Source organism: Uloborus diversus, chromosome 10 (assembly GCF_026930045.1).
Source record: "Uloborus diversus isolate 005 chromosome 10, Udiv.v.3.1, whole genome shotgun sequence".
In the NCBI taxonomy this organism is placed as follows: Eukaryota; Metazoa; Arthropoda; class Arachnida; order Araneae; family Uloboridae; genus Uloborus; species Uloborus diversus.
In genome coordinates this window covers 91820423-91835426 of record NC_072740.1, presented here as the reverse complement: position 1 = coordinate 91835426, position 15004 = coordinate 91820423, and the positions used below count along the sequence as shown (strand labels likewise).

Below are 15004 nucleotides of genomic sequence, written 5' to 3'. Positions count from 1 at the left end.
TTTTTAAATGAAAAAAAAAAAATTCGAAGTCCAATTACATTTCCATGTGTACTTTGGCAATTTTTTTTTTTTGTAAAAATGTTCATATTATGTTATTGACTGTTGTCATTTGTTTTCATGTATCTGGAAATTCTTCAGCGTTTAAATGCAACAGCACGAGTAGGACTTTTTGGTGTTGTCATTCCCGATATAATATTGATGTCCTCTGGATTCCTCAAAGTTCGCTGGAGCCGATGCGGGTCCACAGCTCAACTCATCACCTTGTTTGATTTTTGAAAGGAAAAAAAAAAAAATGTGCTGTTCTATGGACTTTAATTTTTGTAGTGCCAGAATTTCAAGTCAAGATGCTGAAATGAAATATTTCAATTTAAATTGTTATTTTTATTATATAATGTTCTGATACGATCTTGATTGTAAGAGGCGGGCCATTGTTACGAAATGAAGTAAATTATTTTCCAAAAGTGTTGGCAACCTTAATTTGCATGAGGTTTTTTCTCATTCGTTCATTCCTTCTTGCAACAAGATCGCGTCAGCAGAATATGCAAATTGCCGGTAGCATTTAAGCTCCCGGCACTTTGCCTCATTTTCTTCCCTTTCAATTTCAACCCAAGTCGGACTTGGTTGTTTTCTTTCGGCAGCTCAGTTGAATCTGTCCGTTTTTGCCCATAGCTTCGCTTACTACTCTTGCCATGACTATCATAGCTCAATATATTTAACATGTCATTGTATATATCATAGCCATATAATAAACAAGTTACTTTTTAAATTTGGCTCTTCTTGGTGTTGCACAAGATAAATATGTTTTTCAAGAAGTATCATACGTCCTGGTTGAGCTTCCACTTAAAGTTAATAAGCTGAGCACTTTTTAAAGCTCACAGTTTAACAGTTTGCCTTTGCTCTGAAAATGCATGAAAAATGAGCACAGCGAGTTCAAACTATTTATTTCACTGTAAAAAAAAAATCCGTAACGTCACTAACTATTTCCGTGAAACGTTTTGGGATTTCACGGGTTTTCATCTATTTCCCCATAAAGTCAAGTAACTTTGTCAAACAGTTTCCTGAATTGCTGCAAGTTGCACGAATGCAGACTTTTCACTACTGTGAAAAATATCTTTAGCTACCGATTTAAAGATTGATTAAGCATGTTTAATAAGTATATCGGGATTCGTTTCCTGGAATCCGAAGACGAAAGGCAAGAGCTGTTACGTAAGGGTTTCTTACAAGTTTGGTTCTACCTAGATGTTCTGCTGTGCACATGGTTGCATTGATGCTTCTTTAGCAACGCAGGAAGGTTTTAATCAATTACATGAAACCTACTGAATTTCCCTTTGATGAGGCCACCAAAATGGTTCTTAAGTTGTAGGGGAACAAAATTTGTATTTGTACAAAAGCCTCGTTGCAGAAAACAGGTAGATGTGTTGCCTGATTGATGATTGATTTATGTTTCTGTAAATGCAGAAAATTCAATTAATACAAATTAAAAATAAAAAAGTGAACATGAGGTTCGTTACTGTTAACATTTCCGGATACATTTTTGCTGAATTTGTGAACTTGGTTATATTTCTATATTTACCTCAAGTAGTCAATGTATCATTTTACTCAATGTATCTTCAATTGTGTTACGACCTCCAGCGAATATTATAACGTTAACTCCTGTTTGTGAAAATTGCAACACCACAAAGGACTTACGCGAGTGAGCTGAAAATTGCAGGAAATGTAAAGTAGGGCAGGATATGCAAATGATTAGAATTGCAGACCAGTAGCGCATACGTATGCTGAGCAGCGCCCTCTGAACGGTGGATCGAACCGAATATAAACGGCTGTTGAGAGGCGTGTATGATTATCGGTTGTTTTTGCCAGAGTAAACATTAACTGAATCTTTACTATGCCTCTTCGACGAAAGAAAGCGAAATTTGAGCAAATTTCCGAGTTTGAACGGGGCAGAATCGTCGGTCTTCGTGAAGCTGGATTGTCTTATCGTGCAGTAGCCGCTCGTGTGCAGCGTAACAGCAGCACAATCATACGTGTTTGGAAGCAGTGGGCGCACGAGGGTCGGACAGCTCGGAAATCCAGGAGTAGACCCCGAAATGTGACGTCAGCTCGCGATGACAGACACCTGGTTCGTATGGCACTGACGGACAGCACAGCTTCTTCTAGACAATTGGCAGCACAGTGGTCAACAGCGTGGACTGCGCGCAAGGATTCCTTTATACAGGATTCCTCTCACGCAAAACCATCGTCGCCTGCGGCTATAATGGGCCAGTGTGCATAGGAGCTGGCGTGCTGATTGGCAGCAGGTCGTCTTTTCTGACGAATCCCACTTTAATTTGTAGCACCATGATTGCCGAATTCGTGTCAGGCGCTATGCCGGTGAACGACACATTCCGGAGTGCATTATCGAACGCCACAGTGGACGAACACCCGGAGTTATGGCCTGGGATGCCATAGCATATCATGAACGATCACAATTCACATGTCGCCAGGACTGTCAAATCCTACCTTGATTCGCAGCAAGTACAGCTTTTTCCTTGGCCTGCATATTCCCCGGATATGTCACCGATTAAACATGTGTGGGATTTCGTTGGGCGGCGTCTCGCTCGTGATCCTCGTCCCTCGTACTGTTGCTTCGACAGACGAACTTTGGTTGCGCATACAAACAATATGGAATACTCTTCCGCAGGCAGATATTCAAACTTTGTTTCACTCCATGCCGAATCGTGTAGGAGCTCTTATTGCGGCGCGTGGTGGCCACACAAAATACTAATTTCTATCTCTTTTTATTGTTTGTTTGATTTGAAAAGGGGTAATCATGTATTTGTACCATTACCACTCAACTGTGTATTAAATTTCATTCAACTATGATGCTTCCTTCATGGTGTTACAATTTTCACAAACAGGAGTGTATTTATAAATGCTGGAAACAAGGTTAGATCCAAAGCCGCATTGAAACCAAATTGTCGGATAAATCAGTCTGCCCTTATCAAGGGGTGCTACCCTTGGAGGTTCCAGACAGTCTTTAACCGGTGATATTTCCAAAATTTTCAGAAAATATTCAAGGGTATTTTCAGGAAGGTTACTGATATTTAGCGAAAACGTTCCTGGTTTTTGCAATCTATGTTTCTTTCAGAAATTGGGCGTCATTAGTTGGCCATTACTTTCCAGGAACGTTTCTGAATTGTTTTTACAGTCCGCAGACCTTCCGTAAGAAAAAAAAACAAACTCGCATACACAAATGTGATTACTGTTGAAAATCAAATTACATGAGTTCATAACATTGCATTACTATACATTTATAGTTCTGATTCTTGTGTTGAGTTTTCATTATCATTTCCTATAATAATATGCTGCTAGCTGCTAGGCATTAAAATAGTTTTCTTACTATAAAATCAAAAACGAAATCGAAGTAACTTAAATTCAGAAGGAACGTAGAACTTTTTTAAAATTAGAACAAAGTTGAACAAATTGTTAAACAAAAAATCGCAAATAAAAGTAATAATAAATAAATATATACATAAATAAAATAAAAGATAATTAAATTAAAATTTTGCAAACAGAAAAATGTAACTTAAAAAAAATCCTTATTAACAGTATACGAATACTGTTAATTTAAGTATAATAATACAAGAACTGAACATGAAAACTGAATACAAGACCAAAAATAGCAGTATGCATTAATTCTGTGTAATAAACACTCTTAATTTCATTTCTATTCTCAAGTACATCTGTAATTGAAAGCGTCTTTACTGCAGATCTGAGATGCGATTCGTATACAATGGATTTCCAACGACTGCTTCCAAGATTTTTTTAAGTGAAACTTTTAATGCGAGGGCTTTGAAATGGCGAATGTCAGAGTTTCTGACGAATAGTCGCACATGCGCACTTCTTGCTTTCTTTCTCTCTCGTTGTCCGTGGTTGCGGGTACTGCCTTGAGTAGATCTGCTGATTATCAACAGAGCATCCAGTGAAACACGTGTGTATAACCGACGCATTTCGAGTATTGTTTAGTAATCTCTGCGTTTAGTATGCTTTTATCAAGTATAGTAAAATTATTAAAAGATATGACGGCATTTGAATGCGTATATGTACCGGATAATCTGCGGCAATACGGTACCTTAGGGTAGTTCAAAAATACATGTTGAAAAATAAGTTTCTCCGAGATAACAGGACACCCCTGAATATTGTTAGACTTGTGGATAGTAATATACTGGAAGAATTTTAGCTTCCTGCTTCAACTGAAAGAGGGTGCTCAGCCCCCTCCCCCAAACTTCATAAGTATGGGGAGGGGGTTAAAAAATACATTGAGCAGAAAAAACAATGTAACATATTATAATATACACTAGTAATATGCATGTACATTTCATTAAAATAATTATTTACAAAAAAAAAAAAACAGCTGGGGAAATTAAATATTTCTAAATGTGTGGCATTTTCTATGCTTAGGCTAATGTTAAATGAAACGATCACTGAGCACCCTCTTAAAACTCTAGAAAGAAGCTAAAACTTTTACAGCATAATACTATTAGTAAGTCTTTAAAAAAAAAAAAATAAAAAAAAAAAATAGGGGGTGTCCTGGACTCTAGCAGAAAACAAGTTTTTTTGAACCACTCTACTGCACCTATTTGAAAAAATCTTTCTCTATATGAAAGGTACATTTTGATTAAAATAGAGCAGTTTCCGATACACAAAATGTGAATATATAAATATGTAAATAAATATACCAGAACTGCTAGTGCGTCAAAAATCCGAGTGTAATCCCAAGAAAATTTCCATGACGTCTGTCACTTCCAAATCTATCTGCAAAACGCAGATACAAAAGAATGCAGCATAAAGTAAAAGAAACAAATTGAATCTCGTTTTTATGGGAATAGGTACTTGCGCAGTGCTCACATTATGCGAAATAAAAGTAACAGAGCGATACAGGTATAGTAATCTCTTATTTGCCTAGACAGGTCTCGAAAATAATACGTAATAAATATTTCCTTCTTTCTAACCTTCGTCTTCGAAAGGTGAGTAGTTTCTCCACGGCTTGTTAACCTATCGGCTAAAGGTTTTGTATAGAATATAAAGCTCAAAATGCACATGTTCTCCCATTCTTAATACTAAGGCGATTGCGTTTTCATTTCAGAAAATGTTTGCTACATTTTGGAAGCAAGTTTTGTTTTTAACTTTGTGTGCTTTGTTACAAAAAGGTTATGGATCTCTCGAGTGCGAAGTGACGACTAAGCCAAACATCATATTTATCCTTGTAGATGATTTGGTAAGACATTATTTTAGTTCTGAAAATATTATTCTGAAACGTACGAGTATATTTTTCTTATCTACTTAAATTCTATGTTTATATTTATCTCAGTTTTATTTCTTATAAACACATATTCTTCGCATTAAAAATAGTTTATATGTTTGTATGTATGAATATATACACTGCTCAAAACAATTAAAGGATATTGTAAATTTTTCAACAAAAAGAGGCAAACATTTTTTTGCATAGAATCGAAGAAGAGAGTTACAAATGCAAATTCTTCTTAATTTCAAGCGTCGCAGTATGCAAATTTTGAGTTTGACGTCGAAGACGACGTTTCAGTGGCGACGAATGAGATTTCGCTCTTAACTTATTGTAAGACAAAGCAGAAAATAATGATCGACATTCAGTGAGCGCGTTGTTTCGATGAATTCAATGCCTCAACGAACTCATTTAACGGAATCAGAAGCTTCTAAAGTGGTTGGCGGGCTAGAGGGAAGCCAAACACAAGCCAAGGCCGCAGAAGCCATTGGAATTTTGCAAAGTATGATTTCTACGAGATGGAAACGGCTTTTAGAGACTGGAAATGCTGGCCAAAGATCAGGGCAAGGTCGCAGATGGTCAACAACGCTCAACGAAAACCGTTATTTAGCTTTAACGGCTCCGAGGAACTGAAGTATGAATGCCACTCCACTACAACGACACCTTCGCTAGGGTACTGGCACCACAATTTTGACACAAGCTGTCCGAAATCGACTTCAGGCTGTATGTCTGTATGCTCATCGACTAATGGTCTGTAACACATTAGCTGCGAGACACCGTCGCGATACAGGGAGTGGGTAACAGAGCATGTGAATTGGAGAAGAAATGAATGGAGCAATATTTTTTTCTCTGACGAATCCCGTTCTTGTCTTTATCCATTTAATGGCGTATTTTCATCTGGAGGGAGCTTGGCACTAGAAACAATCCAGCGTTCGGGCCCGAAAGTGTCAGATTTGGTGGTAGTGGTGTGATGGTGCATGCTGGCATCTCCATTGATGGGCGCACCGAGCTGCATGTCATTCCGAATGGAACTCTGACCGGTCATAAAAGTAGGGATGAGATCCTGACACCTATTGTAGTCCCTTACCCTGCAGCAATTGGAGATGACTTCATGTTAATGGATGAAAATTGCAGACCACATCGTTCTTACTTGATGAATGATTTTCTTTTGGCGGAAGGAATCATACGAATGGAATGGCTAGCGTGTTCTCCAGATATGAACGCAATAGAGTATGTTTGGGACATTCTAGGCAACGAGTTTTTAGACGCCTACCACCTCCCCAAACTCTCCAAGAACCGGAAAGAGTGCTTCAGGAGGAGTGGGGCAGAATACCCCAGTCCCTCATTAATAGCCTCATTAATTCCATGCCTCAGAGGTGTTTTACATTGCTGGCCGTCCGGGGTTACCATGCCCCCTATTAGAAGTGATTTTCTTTTAAGAAAAACCCATTTTTTTATCGCTTCTCATACGCACAAAATGCGTTTTTTTCTCTTTTGTACACAAAAGTTGAAAAAAGTATTTTTTCCTGCCATACAAATGTAATTTTTGTCTCAAATAGTTTACTAACGCCTGTCGATAATGTATCAACTATCCAAAAAGTTCTCCAGGTTCAAAATCAACCCAAAACCTCAATATCCTTTAATTGTTTTGAACAGTATATATATATATATATATATACATATATATATATATACATATATATATATATATATATATATATATATATATATATATATATATATATATATATATATATATATATATATATATATATATATATATATATATATATATATATATCTATATATATAAAAATCTCGTGTCACGATGTTTGTTCGGGGTAAACTCCGAAACTACTCAACCGATTTTTATCAAATTTCATACCTATGCGTCATTTGGTCCAACTTAAAAGATAGGATAGTTTTTATAATTTTTTATTGCAAATTAAGTATTAATTATACATAAATAGTGTGAATTAATTGTTTAGTTCTAAAAAAATTTAATAGATGGCGGTGTAAGTTAATTAATTGATATAACTCTAACATCGTTTGACTTACTGCTAAAAACAATACGCTAAAAAATCCCGAAACGTCACTTATCATTTTTGTAGAACGTTTCGGGATTTTACAGCTTTTTATTCACTTCCTGAGAATATCAACTATATTTATCAAAAAGTTTTCTGAATTGCTAGAAATTGCAGATTTCACACTATTGTGAAAAATATTTTTCTCCACCAGTATCAAGATTAACTGAATGTATTTAATATGTGTATCGGTTTCAGTTTGATCACGGTTCGTCCATGTCGTCTCAGCTCCCAATGAGAAGGAAAAGATGTCTGGATCACGGAGTCTTTAAAAGAACTGCTGACGCGTTACCGTTGAGCTACTTGCTCAAGAGTTTGTCTTAGCGTTGGCAATGATTGCATTAATGCTTTGGGAATTTAATTGGAAAACCGAGACGGTTCCAGACTTTTACATTAAACCTACGTTAGGCTTCTCTAAATATGCCAGAATCATAACTGGCTTTAACCAGAAGACTACTGATTTCTTCCAAAATATTCCAGGATAATTTCTGGAAGGTTACCAAATTTAAGCGGAAAACATTTATTTTCTTTCTCCCCCCCCCACCCAAGAATTTTTTAATATCATTAATTCTTGCAAAAATACGTTCGCAACAGAAAATTGCAGTTACAATTGCATCGTCAGACATTGCTGCTACCTTTTTTAGATGGTAGACGAACAGCACATTCAGCTTAAAAGTTGCCTATTAGATATTCATAACAAACCAAATACAATGTGTAACATTAAAGAAAAAACGCGGAATTGCTGCAGTGTTGGAAAAGAGATTGCATTATAATTTGGGATAAGTGTACAATGGTTCATAAGTAAAAGCATGCATTCGAAGCACATCATAGGATTATGCAAGATTTGAATGGCAACGATAAACTCTTAGGTGGTATTGTCTGAATACTGTCTGGGGACTTCCGGCAGACAATACCAGTTATTCCGATGAAATCAACGGATGTTTAAAACAATCGTTTTGATAGCCTAATTTCGAGATGATACGGTTGACCATGAACATGCGAGTACAAACGCAAAATGATCTATTCGCACAAGAATTTTCTAATCAATTGCTGGGTGTTGGAAACGATGAAATTGAAATGTATCAAAATACACAGTACATCAAATACCCTGACAATTTCAGCACTGCTGTTGAGACGAAAAGTGAACTAATTGAAAGTGTATTCCCGAATAAATTTAATTTATTTTATTGTGATTGCCTCTGTAATCGCGTTATTTCGGCAGCAAGAAACGTTGATGCAGACGCATTTAACTTTTAAATGCAACAGTTGTTGCCCGGTAATTTGAAAAAAATTAATTAAATCGATACAATTGCTGATTGGAACAAATCATTGAAGTTTCCAACTAAATTTTAAATTCTCTGTATATACCAGGAATGACTACACAATCTCCAGTTGAAAATTTATTCACCAATTAATCTTCTCCATAATTTAAACCCACCCAGGTTTTCACAAATATACACGTATAGTTATCAAAAGGGTCACCGGAAATGCTCTTGAAGCAGCAATTTTGACGGGAAAGTTTAAAAGAGGAATCATCCTGCTGCCATGCATTCCATTAATATCATCAGAATCTCCAATACAACTTAGAAGGCTTCATATTCCGCTTCGTTTGGCCTTCCGTTGTTGGCATTATTGGACATTATTGTTTGGCATTAATAGATCTTAAGGCCAAACAATAATGTCGATTTGGACAAGGAAAGTAGGTGTTTCTCCCATGGGCAATTACATGTAACCTGCTCAGGTGTGGAAAAACCATCAAATCTGTTCGTGTTAGCAAAAGACAGATTAACCAAAAGTAATGTGAACAAATGAGTACAAAGTTAATTTTCAATTTTAATAATTTAAAATAATCGAAAAAATAGTTCGAAATCAATGTTATCTACCTTATTTTTAAAATCCCACTTTTATAGTTTATCAGTTTATTTAGTATATTTTGTGAGAAGTCATTGATTAAAAACTATAGTTAAAGCTGAGATGAATAAAATGTGCATACAAAAACTGTATATTGGTTAATGCTTAATTTCAACATTATGATACTTTACCTACCACTTTCAAGTTATTTTGCACCATTGGACGAAGTAAGTACACGGCAAAAAATTTCCGAAACGTTTCTGAGTATTTCCGGGTAACGTTTCAGGATTTCAGTGGTTTTTATCAACTTATCGGAAAAATCAAGTAACATCATCAAAACGTTCTCTGAATTGCTACACATTGCACGAATGTAGTTTCTCATTGTTGTGAAAAATATTTTTAGCTGCCAGTTCAAAGATTAACTGAACGTATTAATAAAGTGTATCGGCTTCCGTTCGACTACGGAATGTATATTCGTCTATGCTTATCAGTTCACAAAGAGAGCGAATGAGTATGAACAACTTGCATTGCAAGCGCGTAAAATTCGTGGTACATATTTGCAATTCTGGGTTTGCTTTGGCCATGTTTGCGAAGCTGCTTATGGAGTTTTCTTAATAAATCACAAAGGTGCCAAAGTATTATATGATACCTACCTAAGTTTACTCTTAAGGCCATGTTTGCAATACTTCTTATGGAATTTTCTAATTAAATCAGAAAAGTGCCGAGCTGTTATGTTATACCTACTTAAGTTTTATCTAATGTTCGGGAAACACGACTGGCTACAAGCGGGAAGATTTCTGAATTTTTCAGGAGGCTTCAAGGAGAATTTTAGAAATGTTACTGAATTTTATCGGAAAGCGTTTCTGATTTTTGTAAATTATCTTACTGGTAGAAATTGGTCACATCAGCCGCCCATTATTTTCCAGGAACAATTCTGAATCGTTTTAACTGTGATGCTCACTAAATTTAAAAAACGTAAGTATAGAAAGTAATGCTTTCACTGTAGAAAATTTAGTTAGTACTTTAGTAATAATTAGTTAGTAATTTAGTAGTCCTACTTCGGCCAAACACGACCATTCTCAATTCCCTGTAATTTAAAATCGACTGAATATTTTCCAGCACTGTTAAAAATATTGATTTGATCGTATAAAAATAATCAGTAAAAATTTATTTTCTATTATCAGCCACAGCAACGCGTGGCTGGGTCAGCTAGTATATATATATATATATATCGTGTCACGATGTTTGTTCGGGGTAAATTACGAAACTATTCAACCGATTTATATAAAATTTCATACCTATGTGTAATTGGGTCCAACTTAAAAGATAGGACAGTTTCTATAATTTTTTATTGCGAATTAAATATTAATTATGCAATAATAGTGTGTATTAATTGTTTAATTCTAAAAATTCCTAATAGATGGTGGTGTAAGTTATTTAATCGCTACAACTTTAACATCGTTTGACTTACTGCTAAAAACACTGTAATAAAAAAAAACTCAGTAACGGTGCTTATTATTTCCATGTAACATTTCTGGATTTTACAGGTTTTTATTTACTTCCTTAGAAAATCAACTATATTTGTCAAAACGTTTCCTGTGAATTGCTACAAATTTCTCACCGTTGAGGAAAATATTTTTCCCATCAGTATCAAAATTAACTGAACGTATTTAATAAGCGTATCGACTTCAGTTCGAGTACCGTCTGTCCAGATAGACCATGCTTTCATTTAGAGCGAAAAAAAGTGTGGATCACAAACACATTCGAACTATTTACTTGAGAGTTCTGTCTTAGCTTCGGCACTGATTGTATTAATGCTTTGACCGCTTTCTTGGAAAAGCAGGAAGGTGGTAGATACATAACCGGCGTTAACCAAGAAGACTACTGAATTCTTCAAAAAGATTCAGGATAATATCTGAAAGGAATTTGAGCGGAAAACAGTTCTTTTCTTTCTTTTTTTTTTTCTAAGACATAATTAGTTCTTACAAAGATACGGTTGCAACAAAAAATTGCAGTGACAATTGCATTGTCAGACATTGCTGCTTGAGATTTTTTAGATGGTAGACGAAGAGCACATTCAGCTCTAAAGTTCCCTATTAGATATTCATAACAAATCAAACGCAATGTGTAGAAAAAACGCGGCATGGCTGTAGCGTTGCAAAGAGTGCAATTATAATTTGGCATAAGAGTACTATGGCCCATGAGCAAAAGCATTCATTCGAAGCACATCATAGGATTATGCAAGATTTGAAAGGCAACGATAAACTTTTACGTGGTATTGTCTGAATGCTGTCTGGGGATTTACGGCAGACATTACCAATTATTCCGATTAAATCAACGCATGTTTAAAACAATCCTTTTCACAGCGTAATGTCGAGATAATGCAATTGACCATGAACATGGGAGTACAAAAGCAAAATGACCTATTCGCACAAGTATTTTCTAAGAAATTGCTGGATATTGGAAACGGTGAAATTGAACTGTATCAAAATACACAGTACATCAAATAACCCGACAATTTCAGCACTGCTGTTGAAACGATAAGTGAACTAACTAATTGAGAGTGTATTCTCGAAAAAATTTAATTTTTTTAATTGTGATTGCCTCTGTAATCGCGTTATTTTGGCAGAAAAAAACGTTGATGCAGACGCAATTAACTTTTAAATGCAACAGTTGTTGCCCGGTAATTTGAAATCATTTAAATCAATTGATATAATTGCTGATTAGAACAAATCTGTAAAGTTTCCAACTGAATTTTAAATTATCTAGATATACCAAGAATGACACTACACAATCTTCAGTTGAAAATTAATTCAGCAGTTAATCCTCTCCATACTTTAAACCCACCTAGGTTTTTACAGATGTATACGTATAATTATCAAAAGGGTCACCGGAAATGTTCTTGAAGCAGCAATTTTGACGGGAAAGTTTAAAGAAGGAATCATTCTGCTACCATGCATTCCATTAATATCGTCAGAATCTCCAATACAGCTCAGAAGGCTTCATATTCCGCTTCGTTTAGCCTTCGCGATAACCATAAATAGATCACAAGGCCAAAAACGATCATTTTGGACTAAGAAAATAGGTGTTTCCCCATGGCCAACTACAAGTAACCTGCTCCTCTTTTAACAAACCATCAAATCTGTTCGTGTTAGGAAAGGCAGATTAACCAAAATTATTGTGAACAAATTAGTACAAAGATAATTTTCAATTTTAATAATTTAAAATAATCGAAACAATAGTTCGAAATCAATGTTATCTACCTTATTCATAAAATTCCACTTTTATAGCTTATCAATTTATGTAGTATATTTTGTGAGAAGTCATTCATTAAAAACTATAGCTAAAGCTTAGATGAATAAAATGTAAAAACAAAAACTGTATTGTCAGTGCTTGATTTATTATTTAACTGTACAGTTAAATAATTTTATTATTTAAGTGTATTAATGCTTAATTTCAACATTCCGATACTTTACCTACCACTTTCAAGTTATTTTGCACCCTTGGCAGCAACTAATTACACTGTTAAAAAATTCCGAAAAGTTTCTGAATATTTCCGTGTAACGTTGCAGGATTTCAATGGTTTTTGTCCACTTCCTGGAAAAATCAAGTATCAATGTCAAAAAGTTCTCTAAATTGCTATAAGTTGGCACGAACACAGATTTCTCACTGTTTTCAAAAATATTTTTATCTCCCAGTTCAAAGATTAACTGAGCGTATTTATAAAGTGTATCGGCTTCATTTTGGCTACGGCCCGTCCATACAGATGAACTTCCCAAAGAAAGCAAAGAGATATGGGCGACGAAGAATTGCAGGCGAGTACAATGCTCGATATTTGCTTCCAATTTTGTCTTGACTTTGGCCATGTTTGCAATACTGTTTATGGAACTTTCTAATTAAATCAGGAAGGTGCTAAGTTTTTTTTATTATACCTGCGTAAGGTTTCTCTAATGGTTCCAGAACTACGACTGGCTAAAAACGGGAAGTTTACCGAATTTTCTTTAGGGATAATTTCAGGAATGTTAGTGAATTTTAACGTTCCTGGTTTTTGTAAGGTACGGGGACACATGTGAACATGGTATGTTTTACTATGATAAAGTCAAGGCAGAGAATCTTGAAAAATTCTCAAGTAATGGCAGTACCAGTATTACTTCTTGGCCATATTTATGGAGCAATGAGCCAGTTTATAATTCTGTGGTAACAACTGCTTTGTTTTTGCTGCTGTTGTATGTAATTTAATTAATGTTTTCTTTAAGTGAAAGTATATTTTAGTCAAATCATTAGCTAAACTGAATTACTGCAACCTATTATACGAACATTCAAGTAAATTTATAACAATATTTAAATTTTTAAATTAAATTAAGAATCCTTTATTTTTAAAAATTAGTTCTAAGGTAGGTGACGGGGCACTTGTGAACACATCATGTAGGGTCACATGTGAAGAGTTTCCGTCTCTATTATAAATATTAGTATATCGTTATTATAAGTGTTATAAATGGTGTAAACGTTTATCATTTATCGTTTGCTACAGTCAGTTTGTATATTTATTGTTATGTAAATTAATTAATTATTTTTGTATTTTTGTATGTTTGTAATTCTTTTGTTCTTAAATAGTTGGTCAACAATTTAGTGTTATATAATATTAATAAAAGAAGAAGAAGAAGAAGAAGAAAAAGAAAAAGAAAAAAAGTGAAAGAATTTTTCAAATAGTTGCAATGGTTTCGGAGATTACCTCGAACATATAGAAGTGCAAAAATCCGCCCTCTCTCTTTATAATATTAGCATACATTTTGCATAAAAGTATTTTTAAAAGGTGACTGTAGTGTTTGTTTTTTCGTTTTCAGTAATTTAAATAGTCAAGGAATTTTGTAACTAGTTAATTTTACTGGGAAGCGAAATCATTAAAGTGGTATTTTTTACTAATAAGAATTATTTTTCAAAAGGCTGGACAAAGTAAAGGGGAGCCTGATAGTTGACACCTTCAATTTTCTTGAAACTTTTAGGATATATTACTAGTAATAGGATAAAAAGGTGATGCTTCTTCTCTCTCAAATTTGGCTTATGAGTAGGGGTCTAAGTTTAAGGTCGTGAACATATAATGCTAAATATGTGATCGATTTGCTGTGAAAGGAATAAATGACCCATCCTTTTCCAAAATATGTGGATGCTTTCAAACTTAGTACATGCTGGCATGAAAAATTTGGTGACTCATGCATAAATTGAGGGAAAGGATCAATTGAAAAAGCTAATTTCGTTGGTTATTTATTTATTTATTTTTTTGCCTTGTTTGTGTCCGGATATCTGCAAAAAGCTGCGAGTGACCCTCAATAATATGCGTAGGATTAACTACTTACTCTAGTATAGTACTCAAAAAAATAAAAGTAGTATGGGTTACTCTTGCTTTAGCAATTTACGGTGTCAAATTGATGATTTTCAAAAAAAGGTAAAGTTTCAGGGTCAATAACTCTGTGCGGGACGGGTCAAAAACTTTGAGACACTGCTGCAGTTATAGTCCATGTGGTGGAGTTTTAGGTTCAGGAAAGAAATCCTTGCCACACTGTAAAAACAATCTGAAACGTTACTGAGTACTTCCGTGTTACGTTTTAGTTTTTCAATGGTTTTTATGGCCTTACTGGAAAAACCAAGTATCATCGACAAAAAGTTTCCTGAATCGCTAGAAATTTCACAAATACAGGCTTTTTACTGTAGTGAAAAATATTTTAGCTCCCAGTTTAAAGATTAACTGAACGTATTTATAAAGTGGCTCGGCTTCCGTTAGACTACGGCC

The 15004-nt window shown here is 34.9% G+C and overlaps 1 protein-coding gene across 1 annotated transcript in view; it reads left to right on the top strand.

Moving 5' to 3' along the window:
• The window catches only part of LOC129231306 (arylsulfatase B-like), a 96818-nt gene that overhangs the window by 27020 nt on the left and 54794 nt on the right, over positions 1-15004 (top strand). The window contains exon 2 of the mRNA XM_054865594.1: positions 5126-5257. Coding sequence (XP_054721569.1) covers positions 5129-5257 — 129 coding nt within the window. The 5' untranslated portion in view covers positions 5126-5128. The remainder of the gene's footprint in view (positions 1-5125; positions 5258-15004) is intronic.